Source organism: Lingula anatina, chromosome 8, assembly GCF_051362555.1.
Source record: "Lingula anatina isolate TDL-2025a chromosome 8, LinAna3.0, whole genome shotgun sequence".
NCBI lineage: Eukaryota > Metazoa > Brachiopoda > Lingulata > Lingulida > Lingulidae > Lingula > Lingula anatina.
The window spans coordinates 10,497,878-10,516,150 of record NC_141774.1 but is presented as its reverse complement, the minus strand read 5'-3'; the positions used below and the strand labels follow the sequence as shown (position 1 = coordinate 10,516,150).

General features: G+C 34.6%; 2 protein-coding genes across 5 annotated transcripts; both read left to right on the top strand.

The window, feature by feature from the left end:
- Positions 1–6: 6 nt before the first annotated feature.
- Positions 7–18,267, top strand: LOC106175835 (uncharacterized). 4 transcript variants are annotated; one of them, XM_086993976.1, is made up of 6 exons: positions 7–1,295; positions 1,896–1,958; positions 2,369–2,434; positions 5,575–5,633; positions 8,569–9,118; positions 17,844–18,267. In XM_086993976.1, exons 5-6 carry the CDS (start codon positions 8,569–8,571, stop codon positions 17,885–17,887), a joined length of 594 nt encoding a protein of 197 aa, XP_086850102.1. In that variant the 5' UTR covers positions 7–1,295; positions 1,896–1,958; positions 2,369–2,434; positions 5,575–5,633; the 3' UTR covers positions 17,888–18,267. The 4 variants fall into 4 exon arrangements, with proteins under 4 accessions (XP_086850102.1, XP_086850104.1, XP_086850105.1 ...); XM_086993978.1 differs by lacking the exon at positions 5,575–5,633; XM_086993979.1 differs by having other exon boundaries at positions 7–1,958; positions 2,376–2,434.
- LOC106150504 (uncharacterized) lies at positions 9,127–17,837 on the top strand. The gene has a single exon (XM_086993975.1). The coding sequence runs from the start codon at positions 9,178–9,180 to the stop codon at positions 16,843–16,845; it is 7,668 nt and encodes a 2,555-aa protein (XP_086850101.1). The 5' UTR covers positions 9,127–9,177; the 3' UTR covers positions 16,846–17,837.
- Positions 18,268–18,273: the final 6 nt, after the last annotated feature.

The window sequence follows — 18,273 nt, the reverse complement described above, 5'->3', positions numbered from 1 at the left end:
ATTTTGGGCACTGCTCCCATGATGGCCATTTAAGGAAAACCATGTCACTTACTGTTCTCAAACTGACAGGAAAGAAACATGGGACTTAAATACAGTTTCAGTAGACAATGCAGTCTGTTTGGTAAATTTTTCTTGCAGTTAAACAGTTTTTTGTGAAAATTTAATTTTTCACATATTGGCATTTTCAAGGTGAGACATCGAACCTCCACGGGCTTGAAGACCCATGCTAGTCACATTTTCTGAAAATCCATGATACATATATTTTATTATTAAAAATTGATGGTCATTATGCTGTTAAGCATTATGTAATATTGCATCAAAATAGAAGAAAAATGCAATTTTAGGTGCTGCTGCTATGATGACCATAATGGGAAAACCATGTTACTTATGATTGTCAAACGTTCAAAAAAGAAACACAGGACTAAAATGCAGCCTGAGTTGGAAAAGCAGTCTAATTGGCTTCTTTTTCTGGAAGTTATACATTTTAGTGAAATATTCATTTTTATGGTGTTGGCATATTCATTGTGGGACTCCGAGCTCCCATGGACATGAAGCCGAATGGTAATCAAATTTTCTACATGTCCATGCTATTTATAGTCAATCAAAATTGGTGACATTTATTCTGTAATTTATTATGTAATGTTACATCAAAATTGACAAAAACTTTTTGCACTGCTACTTCAAACACTATGACAAGAAAACTGTGTTACTTCTTATTATTTTCAACTTATTTGTATTTTTGGCTTTTTGAAGGTGTGACTTTGAACTTTCACTGGCTTGAAGATCTTTGCTAGGCACATTTTCTGAACATCCATGTTACTATTTTGTTATTAAAAATTGATGGTCATTATACTGTTAAGCATCATGTGATATTGCATCAAAATTGAAGAAAATATTTTGGTCACTACCATCATGATGACCATTATGGGCAAACCACATTACTTATGAATGTAAAACTTTAAAAAATTGCTATTTAATTTTCTAGTTATACACTGTATGACAATCTATGTACCAGTACAGAAATAAATAGAATTGAAGTGAATTGGCACATTCTTAGTTTCTTTGGCACACTCAAGAAAGGACTAAGCAGCATTTTGGGTGGTTTGTGCAGCAGATGTTGCATTTTTATTACACTCTGGGTGGAGAGGTTAACAGAAAAGCCAGAACTCCCTTATAAGCTTTCATCAAGAGGTTTCCCACAATTCCCAGTTCATTTGACTAATGAGATGCAGTGACCTAGAAATGTGCAAGCAGACACATTGCCAAGGAGGCCACAGGTTTACAGAAGAAGCTTGGTAAGTTGTAAATTTCAGTTTAATGTTAGTATTTAAGGGGAGTTATTTACACTGCTGTTGGAAACAATTAAGGAGCAAAAATAAAACAAAAAAATCCTAATCAACAGTTGAAAAGATCATACATAACACCAGACACTGAAGGTGTTCATGTCAAAACTGTATCATATTAGCTCTACAGTATTTGACACTGTGCAGTAACTTTTGGAGAAGTGCATCATCACTACTCATGACAAAAGAAAGTTAAACTTGGCTATGTAAAAAATTTCACTAAATGGTAATGGTGTCTTGCTTGTCTGAACTGATGCAACATTTCTTTATTGGAGAGAGTGCATTTCATGGATTCACAGGATAATGCATTGGTTTTATGGTGTTGAACAGCATGTGTACTTTCCTCCAAAAGGGGGTCAAGGTTCATTCTGTATTACAGTACCAGTAATTGCTGACATTACTGGTGATATTTTAATATACTTGTAGTAACCATAGTTTCATCTCAACAATGTGGCTGATAAAAAGTAAAGGAATATGTTTGTGATGTAAAGAGCATCAGTGCTAGATTAAATAATAGTCAGTTGAGTTTATATAATATTATATTTCTTCCAGCTCACAGTTCACAGTTGAAGTAGTCATTCAGTTGAAGCAGAATAATTAGTGTGGCAGTAGAATGTAAGTATTGTTTAAGATACTTGTCACACAAGTCTCAGGATCATCTAAATACCAGTAATATGCATTTTATCTGCATATAGCTACTATAGGCCACGTACATTTACATTGTACTATATATTTTAATATCTTTATTTTCTAACTGTCCATTTATTGACTCTATCTGATCAAATTCTCCTCATTTTACCCCTGTTAAAGCTACTAAACATTTTATATGGATTTTAGACTATAAGATATTATTATTATTATTGTTATTATTATTATTATATACTGTATATTTTTTGAGTAACCATAGTTTTTTTGCAACATGTGGAGCTGATGAAAAGTAAAGGAGTATGTTTGTTATATAAGGAGCATCACTGCTAGATGGAATAATAGTCATTTGTGTTTATATAATATTATGTTTTTTCCAGCTCACAGTTCACAGTTACCGTAGCCACTCAGTCACCTTGTCAGGATAAATAGTGTGGCAATAAAATGTAAGTATTGTTTTAGATACTTGTCCTTTAAGTCTCAGGATCATCTAAGTAAGTAAGTAAGTTATGTGCACTTACTCTAGAAAGCTACTAGCAGCCAAGTACATACCAAGGTAATACTTTTAGATAGGTAGATACTTAATTGTTGGCAATATGTGGGTTGGTTATTTTGAAACATCAAGCCTTTATGGCAATTTTGTTTAATATAATACTGTTGTATATTTTCCTGAAATTTACATATATGTAAAAATGTACAGTTCTTTGTTAGCACTATTTTTGCCCATGACTGATTGTTCACATGATTCTAAGGTTGCTCTTGAATATTTTTATAGTCATTAAGACCTCCATAAATACAGTACTAGTACATGATAAGCCCAAGATCAGGACTGTTTTTAAATTTTTTCCTCCTGAAAAAAATTATCATAACCTTTGTCGTATTAATGATAGGATGCAACTGTTTTACTCAACTGTAGGCAAGAACATAGTTACATATTTTTTTCTGTAGGAAATTTATGGCACATTATTGTAACTCCAAAATTATAACATTTAGTCCCTTATATCTCCAAAACTGGCAGAGATAGGTCCATAGTTACTATTAAAGTTGAATAGGAAGTCACATACTGGCAATTTAACTGTGACCTTCAAATTGACCTTTGATCTACTTTTCACCAAGAACTGAACTTTGCAAGTTTTTGTTCCCTTTTATCTCCAAAACTGGCAGAGATAGGTCCATAGTTACTATTGAAGTTGTATAGGAAGTCATATACTGGCGATCTAAGTGTGACCTTGAATTTGACCTTTTACCTACTTTTCATCATGAACTGAACTTTGCAAATTTTCGTTCACTTTTATCTCCAATACTGGCAAAGATACGCCCATAGTTGCTATTGAATTTGAATAGAAAGTCATTAGAGGCAATTTACTGTGACCTTAAGATTGACCTTTGACCTACTTTTCACCATGAACTGAACTTTGCAAATTTTCGTTCCCTTTTATCTCTAAAACTAGCAGAGATAGGTCCATAGTTACTATTGAACTTGAATAGGAAGTCATATACTGGCAATCTAAGTGCGACCTTGAAATTGACCTTTGGCCTACTTTTTATCATTAACTGGACTCCGCTATTTTCTTTCCCTTTTAACTCCAAACCTGGCAGAGATATGTCCATAGTTACTATTGAAGTTGAATAGGAAGTCATAAACTGGCAATCTAAGTGTGACCTTAAAATTGACCTTTGACCTACTTTACACCATAAACTGAACTTTGCAGCTTTTTCAATGCTTATTCTTTCAAAACTGGTAAAGATACTTCCATAGTTACTATTGAATTTGAATAGAAAGTCATCAGAAGCAATTTACTGTGACCTTAAAATTGACCTTTGACCTACTTTACACCATGAACTGAACTTTGCAAATTTTTGTTCCCTTTTATCTCCAAAACTGGCAGAGATAGGACCATAGTTACTATTGAACTTGAATAGGATGTCATATACTGGCAATCTAAGTGTGACCTTGAAATTGACCTTTGACCTACTTTTCATCATGCATTGAACTTTGCAAATTTTTTTCCCTTTTATCTCAAAAACTGGCAGAGATTGGTCCATAGTTACTATTGAACTTGAATAGGAAGTCATATACTGGGAATTTACTGTGATCTTAAAATTGACCTTTGACCTACTTTTTACCATGAACCGAACTTTGATTGTACCATTTTTAGCAATATTTTTTTGCATATTTTGAGAATTCTTGTTGATTGCATTTTATAGAGCTTGTCAAGCACAAGACTGGTGGCAGTGTGTCCCTTTTTTTTTTTTTTTTTGGGGGGGGGGGGGGGTCCATATGAATGCAATTACTCCCGCTGGCGATACAATGTCCGGAGGCGGTATTGCCTCTCTGATCCTCTAGTTTACATTGTACTATATATTTTAATATCTTAATATCCTAACTGTCCATTTATTCATTGACTCTATCTGATCATATTCTCCTCATTTTACCCCTGTAAAAGCTACTGAACATTTTATATGGATTTTAGACTATAAGATATTATTATTATTAGGATTCCCCATAGGGGAATACTATTGTTTTTGGTCTTATTATTATTATTATTATTATTATTAGGATTCCCCATAGGGGAATACTATTGTTTTTGGTATTATTATTATAGTTATTCTTTCCGCGCGTTTTTTTTTCGCAAAAAATCTGAAATAATTATCATAGGTAGCCTATGGCAAGAATATGCCAGAGACCCAGTTTCAGTGACCTTGACCTACTTTTCAAGGTCACAGGGGCTTTTAAAGGCAAATTTTGTAAAATTTGAAATTGACATTAGGCCTTAAGTATAAGCTGTATGGCTATGGGCCTTATGGTCAGTGATACAGAGGTGAATCCACAGATAATGACCTACTTTTATGCAAGTAGGTCAAGGTCACTAATGGTCAAACGGGCTCAAAAAAGGTTTGTTTCCGAGATCTCAGAAACCGAGAAGTCCCAGAGCCCCGATCATAGTGGCAAATGATGCCCTATATATTTATCTAAGGTTAGCCGACTGCATAATTACTTTTTTTAATATAGATTTTTAAATTTTTATGACATTGCAGAAATCTTGAGTTTGGCAATTTCTCCATGAAACACTGGTTTTTGGTCATACCATGCTATAGTAAACTACCCCAAACATATACCCAAAACCCCCAAATCAAATGTCAAATTTGACCTTGATCCTCATCTTCAAGGTCATTTGGCTATTTCATGGAGAAATATTGAAGTGGGCTAAAAGTGATGTTTTGTTGACCCCCCCCCCCCCCCCCCCCCCCCCCCCCCCCCCAATTCGCACATGCTCTTTAAGAATATGGGGTCAAATTTAACCCATGACCATCACATGACCTTGTAAGAGCATTTCCACACCTATTTTGTAGGGGAATCCTCCGCCACTGGCTTTAGCCAGTTGCAGTCTAGTTATTATTATTATTATTATTATTATTATTATTATTATTATTATTATATACTGTATATTTTTTGAGTAACCATAGTTTCTTCGCAACATGTGGAGCTGTTGAAAAGTAAAGGAGTATGTTTGTTATATAAGGAGCATCACTGCTAGATGGAATAATAGTCATTTGTGTTTATATAATATTATGTTTTTTCCAGTTCACAGTTACCGTAGCCACTCAGTCACCTTGTCAGGATAATTAGTGTGGCAATAGAATGTAAGTATTGTTTTAGATACTTGTCATTTAAGTCTCAGGATCATCTAAGTAAGTAAGTTATGTGCACTTTATATAGATAGCTACTAGCAGCCAAGTACATACCAAGGTAATACTTTTAGATAGGTAGATACTTAATTGTTGGAAATATGTGGGTTGGTTATTTTGAAACATCAAGCCTTTATGGCAATTTTGTTTAATATAATACTGTTGTATACTTCCCTGAAATTTGAAATGTCAGTATCCACTGGTTGGTTTCTCCAAATATGAGAAAAGGCTCAAAAAAATTCTTTTTTTTGCTCATGACTGATTGTTCACATTTGAAGGTTGCTTTTGAATATGCAGTAGACCCTTAAATAGATCATCTGTCTGCAATGTGCAATTTACAGGTGTTTGGTGCAGAAATGGTGACCAGATTAGTGTTGGGCTGATTTTACTTGTCACCCAGAGCATCAATGTGCATATCGAACACTGTTGTGCTAAAAGTATCACCTTATTAGTTCCCTACAGAGGGAATGAGTTGCTAGTCACTGTGTCGTAATTAACTAGCATTACTTAAAACAACACCAAAGGCATATGTGAATAGGTTCTTCTCTCTGCTTTCTATGCTGTATATAAATGGGACTCATAAATATTACTAGGTTAGATAAGTAGTCCAAATTAACCTCTAATTTAAATAACATACAGTTTAAGGCTCTTTTATGGTTGATGAAGTGATTAATTGTACCACCAGCGTTAGCGCTGGCGGTACACATGGTTTTAGTCCCGTCCGGTCTGTTCCGCCGGCTCCGCAGCCATGTTACCGTTACCGCTTCTCCTCCTAGACGGTAAGGGCCCCCATACCCATCTTTTGGATTTAGGTCACCTATAATCTCAACTCGTTCCACGTAAAATTTGGGCTTTGTCGGTATTGGGGTCTAGGTGTGGCATTCATTGCAATGCACCCTTGTCCAAAAATGGCAAAATTAAATGCTAATTATCTACCCTACGGAAGGAATTATGGGAAAATTTCTACAGATGGCTTTCCAAAAGTCATATGTGTAGATTTCAAATATGCCCTTGGATTTGACCTTTGACCTTTATTTCAAGGTCAAACGGGCCAAAATTTTCAAAAAAATGAATTTTTTTACGAAAAAAAAAATTATTTGCGCTGTTATTCAGACACCACACAGACTTAACCAATAATATTACTGGAAAATGTTACCCTTCAGGTCATCTTTCATATCCGTAAATTTGGGGTCAATCGGTGCATTTTCACGGGAGTAGCGGCCATAAGATAACGAAACTGAAAACTGTCTCTAATTCAGGAACCGTTAATGCTAGAGACCCATTCTTTTTTGCATTTTGTAGAGCATGTAAAGCCCAACACTGAAGGTGGTCTCCATTTTTTTGTATTCCATACGGTTTTCGAGTTACGCTGTATCAAAAAGTACATATTGGTGGTGAAAGCAAAATGTGCAGTACGGTAATGGATAATAAATTTTAAACTCTGGAAAAATAAAACATAAGGCTTGGTAAAGCAGACAACTTGTGGTCAAAAATGACATTATTTCATCAAATTTGAACTTCTGGAACTTCAGAGCACCTCCCATTTCAAGAATTTTGACCAAAATGACCTTTTCTTTATTTTAATTAATTTTTTCTGTAGGAAATTTATGGCACATTATGGTAACCCCAAAATTATAACATTTAGTCCCTTATATCTCCAAAACTGGCAGAGATAGGTCCATAGTTACTATTGAAGTTGAATAGGAAGTCATATACTGGCAATCTAAATGTGACCTTAAAATTGACCTTTGACCTACTTTTCACCATGAACTGAACTTTGCAAATTTTGCTTCCCTTTTATCTCCAAAACTGGCAGAGATAGGTCCATAGTTACTATTGAAGTTGAATAGGAAGTCATATACTGGCAAGCTAAATGTGACCTTAAAATTGACCTTTGACCTACTTTTCACCATGAACTGAACTTTGCAAATTTTGCTTCCCTTTTATCTCCAAAACTGGCAGAGATAGGTCCATAGTTACTATTGAAGTTGAATAGGAAGTCATATACTGGCAATCTTACTGTGACCTTGAAATTGACCTTTGACCTACTTTTCACCATGAACTGAACTTTGCAACTTTTTTATGCTTTGCAACTTTTTAATGCTTTTATTTTCAGAGATACGTCCATAGTTACTATTGAATTTTAATAGAAAGTCATTAGAGGCAATTAACTGTGACCTTTGACCTTCTTTTCACCATGAACTGAACTTTGCAAATTTTGCTTCCCTTTTATCTCCAAAACTGGCAGAGAAAAGTCCATAGTCACTATTGAACTTGAATAGGAAGACATATACTGGCAATCTTACTGTAACCTTGAAATTGAACTTTGACCTACCTTACGATGAACTTTAATTTGATTGTACCATTTTTAGTTATATATATTTTTTGCATATTTTGAAAATTCTTGTTGATTGCATTTTTACAGCTTGTCAAGCACAAGACTGGTGGCTGTGTCCCTTATTTTGTGTATGTGGGGGTCTGTACGAATGCGCTTGCTCCAGCTGGTGGTACAATATTCGGAGGCGGTATCGCCTCTCTGATCCTCTAGTTTGTTTTGTCCATTGGCATGTTAACTTCATTTCTGTTATACAAGTAACTAGTAGAAGTGTTTTACATGCGATACTGGGGATCCACACTCCATTGATATGTACCTTTAATTACAGAATCAACACATCAGTTAATATTTTTTTGTTTGATAATGTTTTATTTTCAGTGCACTTGTTAGTCTTGGTAGTTTGTTAAGGGCTTTTCAAGCAGTTGCACTTAAAAGAAACTGTTTACAACTCTCTCAGTTTCTATTATAGTTTTCCCCTTTCAACCATCTTGATGGATATGTATAACTTTGAGCCAATAAAAATTATATACATATATTTTTTTTTTGTATTTCTAGATGCCTCGCTTGAAAAAGCAAAGTATGACCAGAAGGCGGTCACTTCAAAAGAAAAGTATGCAAGAAAGAAGACAGAGGGTGATTGAGGCTTCCATATCAACTTTTGTGCCTGCTTCAGCAGGCACGCCCACCTCGGTGGGCTCTGTGAAAATTGTGTCTACTTCGGTAGACACGCCCACCTTGGTGGGCTCTGTGAAAAACAGTGAAAATACAGAAAAATGCAGTGAAAATACTGAGAAAAGCAGTGAAATTACTGAGAAAAGCAGTGAAATTACTGAAAATACTGAGATTACACAAATTACTGAAAAAAACAGTGAATTTACTGAAAATACTGAAATCACAGAAAACTGTGAAAATAGTGCAATTACTGAAAACACTGAAAATGCTGAATTTCCTGAACACACTGAGATTCCCATTGCTTCAGATGTTACTGTTCGTGCAGCTTATATAGGTCCTACAGTTGATACAGCTGTTACAGATGCTTCAGATGCTACAATTGACACAGCCTATCCTGTCAGTTTGAGTGCCACTGATGCTCCAGGTCTTTCAAGTAAGTCTGTGATATATTCAGACAATTTTTCACCATCAGATAAGTTGGTAAAATCAAACATGCAATTCAACCCAAAGCTCTCAACGTTACCCCACAAATTAAAGAAAAAATCACAACAATCAGTTCCTTCAAAAATTAAAAAAAATGAGCCCGATATGGTAACATCAAAAACATCCTTAAAACCTTTGGAAAAAAGTGTTCAGTATTCAAAAACGAGTTCAATGAAGAAGGTACCATTAACAAAACATACTGGTAATACCATTACCTCTGATTCTATTTCATCCATTTTTGATAAAACAAATTGGCACAAACCCCATTTGAAAAGGCTACATGATGAAATGAAGAGGCAGTTAAAATGGACAGAAGACAAACAACAAAGCAAAATTGACACAGTGAATAAAACTGTCTTGGATACTTCACTTGTGGGAACCAGTAGCACTGATAGAAATATTTTGAAAAGAGAGAAAAATAAAATCAGGATGCAACTTCTTAGATCTGATCCACAGTACAGGAAAGCTGAACAAAATGCTCAAAGAATAACACGTTCTCAGTCCCATGTGAAAAGGAAAATTCAAAAACACAAACAGTTGAAAAGGTCTGATCCAGAGTACAAAAAAAACGAACAAGAATCTCAGAGATTAAAACGTTCTCAGGTCGATGAGAAGAGCAAAATTTTAAAGCACAAACAGTTGAAAAGGTCTGATCCACAGTTTAGGAAGCGCGAACAAGAATCCCAGAGACTAAAACGTTCTCAGGTCGATGTGAAGAGCAAAATTTTAAAGCACAAACAGTTGAAAAGGGCTGATCCACAGTTTAGGAAACGTGAACAAGAATCTCAGAGATTAAAACGTTCTCACTTTGATGAGAAGAGCAAAATTTTAAAGCACAAACAGTTGAAAAGGGCTGATCCACAGTTTAGGAAGCGTGAACAAGAATCTCAGAGACTAAAATATTCTCAGGTCGATGTGAAGAGCAAAATTTTAAAGCACAAACAGTTAAAAAGGACTGATCCACAGTATAGGAAGCGCGAACAAGAGTCTCAGAGACTAAAACGTTCTCAGATCGACGAGAAGAACAAAATTCTAAAGCACAAACAGTTGAAAAGGGCTGATCCACAGTATAGGAAAAGTGAACAAAAGTCTCAGAGACTAAAACGTTCTCAGATCGATGAGAGGAACAAAATTCTAAAGCACAAACAGTTGAAAAGGGCTCATCCTGAATACCAACTGACTGAGAAAAACCAAAAAAGGTTAAAAAGATCTGATCCCGAATTCAGAAAACACGAAAGAAAATCTGATTCAGTAGCTAAACGTAATAAGAGACAGAAAATCAATACCAATCTTCAACAGTTAATACAACAATTCCACAAAAAAGTTGCTGAAGGTTGTACTTACACATGTTGTATTTGTCAACAACTTTGGTACAGGCATACTGTGATAAATTCAGAGTCTATCATGAATTTGGAGAATAATGCAGTTAAACATTGCAAAGAAACTGGTGATTTATTTGACAGTAATTGGATATGTTTAACATGCGCTTCTCATTTGAAAAAGAACAAGATTCCTCCATGCGCTATAGTGAATGGCCTGTCGTTTCCAGAAAAACCCAGCTTCTTGGATTTAAAACCTTTAGAGTGGAGATTAACTAGCCCAAGGTTAGTTTTCATGAAGCTTCAACAAGCTCCACGTGGAAAACAATACAAATTAGAAGGAAATGTTGTAAATATACCAGCAGATGTTACATCCACTGTAACAAAGTTACCAAGAACTGAGGCAGATAGCTCTACAATTAAAGTTCAGCTCAAAAGAAATGTGAAATTTAAAAATTATGCATATGCTCAGAATGTAAGACCTAACAAAGTACTTGAAGCTGCAGCTTGGTTAACTGCAAATGGAAAATTATATCAAGAAAAGGGAATAACTGTAGACACAACATGGAAATTAGAAGAAAATCCCTGCAGCTCTGACACATTTGAACAAACAAAAAAAGAGCATACAACTATTAATAACTTGAGTGAGGAACAAATACAAAACTTACTGAAAGAATTTGTTTGTGTTGAATGCCCTGCTAATTGTGAAAACATTCAATTTTCTGAAGAAGGGCACCTTATGGATCAGGATGGTGACTTTGCAGATGAATTCTATGTCATTTTAGACAAGCCTTATAAATATGATCCATCTGTTGATGTTGACAAATTTGTGGCTTCTATTCAAAATGAAAGAAAAAGTACTGGTTCTTCAGAACACCCACACACTTCAGGAGTACCTGCATTCAAATCAGAAGGGAGAGGCAGATCAAGATATCGCAAGAAGATAAATACAATCAGATCTTCTAGTAGAGCACGAATTGAAAAAGTCATTGCTTACAAGCGCCACCATATTCTAAGAAAATATAAGCATTTGAAACTGAGTTATTATGGCTTGTTCAAAAGAAAAAAACAAGGAAGAACATGGTACTCAAGATACTTCAGAACTGTAAAGAAAATTCGACACAGAGTAAGAAATGTTTTACACTTGCAAAAGGAGTTATCATACTTACAGCAAAGACATATATTACCTACATATTGTGAATCTGAAAATGAGGTACAACACCTACGAACTGACAATACTTCATTTCATTTCATGCCTGTTGACGCCTTCTGGCAAGAGAAAATAACCGAGAAACTAAACTTATCATTAAAGCGTCTACACAATTGGCCTGAAACTGGTAATAATATTCTCTTGACAAATCCTAGGCAGTTGAAGAAAGTTATTGGAGATGGAAATTGTTTTTTTCGAAGTTTGTCTTTTGCCATCACTGGTTCTGACACGTTGTATGATAATGATCACATTATACTTAGAAACAACATTGTCAGTCATATGAAGCAGCTTGAGTATGCTTTTGCAAGTAGTATGTTAGGTGATAATGACAGTACCTCAGCAAATTATATAAGACGAACAGGCATGGATATTGAAAATGTTTGGGGTACTGAAACAGAAATACTTGCTGCAGCACATCTACTACAAACGGACATCTATGTCTACAGCAAGCCTGGTAACTCTTGGAAATGGTTAAAGTATTCAGCTGACTTTCTTGACCAGAACAATCATTCACATAACACAGCCATTTACCTACAAAATACAAACTCTGATCACTATGATATCGTGCAGAGTGTATGCGACTCATCATTGTCTGCTGATAGCATAAACAAGAACTTGCTGCAAACAAAGCAGGTAACACAAGCTAAATCAGATATAAGTAAACACTTACAGGCAAATGATATTACAGATTGGGACGAAATTGATGAGGAAGAAATGAAACCGGGTATAAGAGATACAATGTTAACAGGTAGAGACTTCTTAGAAGACACAGAGAGAGAGAAAATTTACTCTTTTGCACCTGGTCAAGAAGGTCATCCACTTAGCATATTTAGAGATGAACACTGTGAGGAACTGGCTTTTCCTGAAATATTTCTTGGCAATGCGCGGCCTGCAAATAAAAACAGACTTGTCCCTGTACACTACAGTGACATTTGCAAGTCGGAATTAAGACGCATTGACAGGAGAGCATCAATGTGTGTTGACAACATATTTTTTAAAGCAAAAAAACTGCAGATGAAAAGATTGATTGGGTCAGCTTCTCTTGCTGTAAGAAAACATAAAACAAGTGGAAAAAAACTCACTGCAGGAGATTTGAAACAGTCTGGAGCAATTGAGAAACTTTTACATTTTGATGAAGGTTATACATTCTTAAAAGGAGTACGTGGTTCTCCCCCATATTTTGAGAAAGCAAAAAAAGATTTATTTGCAATGATACGTCAGCTAGGAGCAGCAACTTTTTTCTGCAGTTTTTCATCTGCTGAAACAAAATGGAATCATTTACTCAGGACTCTTGGTCAATTAGTAGATAATAAACATTACTCAGAATCAGAGCTAGAACAACTAAGCTGGGATGAAAAATGTCGCTTGATTCAGAGTGATCCCATTACTTGTGCACGGCATTTTGATTATCAAGTCCAGTGTTTGATACATCACTTTTTGTGCCACAAAGTAGCACCATTAGGTAAAATACAAGATTTTTTTTACCGTGTAGAATTTCAACACAGAGGTAGTCCACATATTCACATGCTGCTTTGGATAGAAAATGCACCTATTTATGGTGTCAGTTCTAATGAAGATATCATACAATTTGTTGATAGTACAATTTGCTGTAGCAAACCAAATGAAGATGATCCAATGAAAGAACTTGTATCTTATCAGACACACAAACATACAAGGACATGCATAAAGAATTTGAAAAAATCTTGCAGATTCCATTTCCCTCAGCCTCCTATGAAAAAAAGTATAATTCTGAAACCCCTTGAAGACACTTCACAGAAGAAAGAATATGCAAAAGTTTGGACACAGATTTATAATATTATAAATGACAAAGATTTCACAGGTGTCAGTCTAACATTTAAAGAATTTTTAAATAAAGTACAAGTCTCAGAAGAAGATTACATTTTGGCAGTGAGATCTACAATCAAAACTGATACTTTGTTCTTAAAAAGACTTCCCTGTGAAATTTGGATAAACAATTATTCTAGGTCATGTTTACAAGCATGGAGAGCAAATATGGATATTCAGTTTGTTTTAGACATATATGCTTGTGCAACATATATTGTAAATTACATTTCTAAAGGACAAAGAGGCATGTCAGATTTACTTTATCAAGCTTGCAAAGAAGCTAGAGAAGGTAACAGTGACATAAAACAGCAAGTTCGTCACATTGGAAACAAATTTCTTAATAATGTTGAAATTTCTGCTCAAGAAGCTTCCTACATCACTTTGCAGTTACCCATGAGAAGAGCATCTCGATCATTTGTATTCATTAACACTACACCCCCTGAAGACAGAGTACGATTACTTAAGCCACTGGAAGAAATAAAAGAATTAGAAGATGAATCTGACAATATTGAGTCCAGCAATCTTTTGAAACGTTATAGCAGGCGCCTACCTTCCTTGGACAAAGTTTCCCTTGCAGATTTTGCTGCATATTATGACAACAATTTGAATATTATTGGCGGAGGCAAAAAAAGATCTTCTAGAATATTAGATACAGATGGTATGCCATTGGAAAAGCATGACCTTGAAAATTTTGAGGATGATATTCATGATATTCCATGTGAAACAGACATTATTAAACGAAAAAAAGCAAAAATTATTCGCAGTGTTTGGTTCAGTGAGAGTTTATATCCTGAAAAGCATTACCGTGAGCTATTGATGTTGTATATTCCATGGAGAAATGAAGAATCTGACATTTTGCAAAATTTTGAAAGTTATGAACAAAGATGTCAACATTTACAAAATGAAATTTTGGAACAACAGAGACTGTATTCTCCAGCTAAAGATGAATTGCACAGAGCAATGGAAGATCTAAATAACATGGATAGTGAGGATGAAGATACGTGGGCCACTGTTGCACCAAATACTGAATGTCAAAATGAAGTTGATCAGTGTGAACCTAGTGATGTGGTACAATCTTCTGTTGGTCTGTCCTATGATTTAGCAGAAGATTTGGGTATACATGTATCTGCCAAAAGTTGCACTGAAGAAGAAATTGTTAATAAAGAAATACCTGATATCAGTTTCTATAAAATGATTAGGAATATGAACAGACAACAGTTAGAGTTTTTCCATCATGTTTTACATTTAATCAAGTCCAATTCTGATCCGTTTCACATATTCCTGTCTGGAGGTGCTGGTGTGGGGAAATCATTTGTCACTCGTGCTCTGTATCAGGGTATTTTGAAGTACTTGTCAGGTTTACCTGGTGAAGACTTCCGGACAATAAGAGTTGCTTTGGTTGCTCCTACAGGAAAAGCTGCTTATAATATTGGTGGCCACACAATTCACAGTTTACTGAAAATTCCTGCAAATCAAAGTCTCAAATATAAAAGACTCAGTGCTGATGTGTTAAACAGTTTCAGATACAAACTTGGATCACTTAAAGTTCTCTTTATTGATGAAGTTTCAATGGTTGGGAGTAAAATGTTAAGTTTCATCAATGAACGGTTAAAAGAACTAAAAAACAATGACAGATTATTTGGAGGTGTTAGCATTGTGGCTATAGGTGACCTATTTCAACTGAAGCCTGTGTTTGATAACTGGATATTTGAAAATCCAAACAATGACTATTATCCATTAGCTACTAATTTGTGGCAGAAACATTTTCACATGTATGAACTGACCCAAATCATGCGTCAAAAAGACAGTAAAGAGTTTGCAGAAATTTTAAATAGGCTTAGAGAAGGACATCACACAGACAAAGACATAAAAGTTCTCAGTGAACGTCAACTTGATGAATCAAAAACTAGCCAACAACCATTACTACATGTTTTCCAAACAAATGCACTGGTAGAAAATTTCAATCATGCTAGTTTTCAAAATGCGAAAGGAGAAAAATTTCAAATTGCAGCCACTGATACCATCACTGGGCCTGTACCAAAACATTTAGAAAACAACATCAGAAAGCAAATTCCATTGGATCATAAAAAAACCATGAATTTACGAAGGATTCTGCATATTGCAGTTGGGGAAAGAACTGAAGTTGTCCTAAATGTTGACACAGAAGATGGCATTACTAATGGTGCACCAAATGTTGTGAAACTGGTAGATTTAGACAGACAATTAATTTGGGTACAATTTGATGCAGAGGACATTGGCAAAAATGCCAGAAGAATGAACAAACCATTATATAATAGTAACATTTCAAAAACATGGACACCTATCTTTCCTGTTAAAAGACAATTTCACCTGGGAAAAACAGGACAGTATCAAGTCGTAAGAAAACAATTCCCACTGCAGTTGTCTGCTGCAAAAACTATACACAGATGCCAAGGGGACACATTGAAAGAATTAGTTGTAGATCTCAGTGGCAGAAAAAATGAGCACATGCATTATGTTGCACTTAGTCGTGTAGAAAAATTAGAAGGATTGCATATTTTAGAATTAAATGCCAGTAAAATATGCATATCTGACAAAGTTAAACAAGAAATGAAACGTTTACGGCTAGAAGCACAACTTGTAAAATCAATATCATTTCTATATGAACAACCAGATGACCACTTCAAAATAATCCATTGGAATTGCTGTTCTCTTCACAAATACATTGATGACATCAGAAAGAATTTTGATGTAGCGAAAGCAGATGTATGTGCTTTCACAGAAACCAGATTTGCAATTAAAGACCTAAATACAAAATACCAGTTAAAAGATAAATATCTTCACAGAAATGATAGTTCTCGTCATAGACAGCATGGTACTGCTATCTACAGTCACCATAGGTATGCAGAGAATTTTCCAAAAAATTACAACTTTTCTGGAATTGAGATTACTGTCACACGATTAGATCAGTTTCCTGACTTTGTTCTTGTCACAATTTACCGACCTCCTCATGGTAAAATGCAGGTTCTTCTTGAGGCTTTGAGAAATATTCTTGACACTATTGATAAGACAGACAAATGTGTTATTTTAGGTGACTTTAATGTCAACTGGCTCCATGAAAACAACGCAAATGCTCTCAGAAAAATGATGTGCCAAGACCTTATGTTTAGACAACATGTCACAACTCCAACTACCATTTATGACTCGGCCTTAGATCTCGTCTTCACAAACTTTGATCATGCAGATCTTAAAATTATAGTTTTGCCCACTTATTTTGGTGATCACTTTCCAGTCTGTTTGTCTTTTCCTAAAGATTGTCTTTAAATTTTTATTACAGATTATAAGACAAATTACTCCCAAATTTCATTTAACCTTATGTACTTCCAACCACATATACAGCTAAACACGTGCAGAAGTTTTATAGAATGATACTTCAAAAAAAAAAGAAAAAGTTTATTTACTTCTACCTATACATGTGGAAAAATAATGTCACACTCATTTTAGTTTTGAAGAGTCAAAATCCGATACAACATGTCCCTCAATACATTTCAAAATCAGTTAATATGACACATCAACAAGCAACAGATTATACCGGACCAAATGCGTCCACATTTCCTTTATCAAGTTATACTTATTTACTTTTTACACAAAATAGTAATGAGCACTATCATCAAATTAGCATGTGAAACTCTTAATTCCACATTTCTTCAACTTCATAATACTATAAATTGACAAATAATATTTGTTAACTGAATTATTTTATTTATTTCAATTCTAAGTTACACAATTGGTCATACATTTTCACATATTATTGTGCTCTTCTTTACTTTTCTAAAATTATACACATTATATTGTTAAATATATGTTTATATCTCATATTTTACATAAATGACTAAAGCAGTTCAAACCATATTCTTGTTTCACTACCAATTTAATGAGTAGATTTTTTTTGGTTTTCTAAAATCAGCATGATCAGTTGACATTTACAGTAGTTATTATTTTTTTATCATTTTCTTTCACCCATGGACATATTCAGTGGCTTATATATCCTGTAAAACTGGATCACTTGCTACTTTAATGTTAAATGTCTTTAATAGCAAAACATCAAAGAAAACCTTAACATTATTTGGTGCACTTTTTGCTGTCAAGATTCAGCATTTTCAGTTTTGCTGGCTTGTTTCCTGTATGGTGTCTGTGTATTTGTCAGCTTTGCTTTCTAATCAGTTTCGGTGTGCCAAACACATTAAAAAACTAACCAAATTGAGCAATGACAAATCTTCATGTGATTCATATGTCATGTTACATATATTTCTTTATTTCAGAAAGGAAAATACCACCTACTTGGAGAATATTTATGTTCAGTTGAAACTTCTTTCCATGAGGTTTATGGAAACAAGACTGGGATAGGATTTCTCTTCTTACTCATAGTATGAAGACAGAACAAAGAATGATATAATTTAATTGACACTAGTGGAGATATGTCATATGTGAAGTTGAAATGTTCATTCTTCGCACCCAAGAACACTCAGTATACTTAAACAAGAAATAATGTCATGTACAGTGTTTAAATAACACCACTTTTTGTACCTCTGATTCACAAGACTATTTAGAGTTAATTATTCAAGTTTATTCATTTTGACTATATAAATGTTGGTTGCAAAAAAATTGTTAAAAAAAATTTGTGGCTTGTAGGGCTTGAATGATTTTGATTGTTTTTTTATAGAGCATAGCAAAACAGTTTCTCCTATCGTT

Coding starts and splice junctions, on each gene's coding strand:
- LOC106175835 (XM_086993978.1), top strand. CDS start 8,569: ATGCCTCGCTTGAAAAAGCAAAGTATGACCAGAAGGCGGTCACTTCAA. Junction 9,119..17,843: donor TGATGCTCCAGGTCTTTCAA/GTAAGTCTGTGA, acceptor TCTTTATTTCAG/AAAGGAAAATACCACCTACT.
- LOC106150504 (XM_086993975.1), top strand. CDS start 9,178: ATGCAATTCAACCCAAAGCTCTCAACGTTACCCCACAAATTAAAGAAA.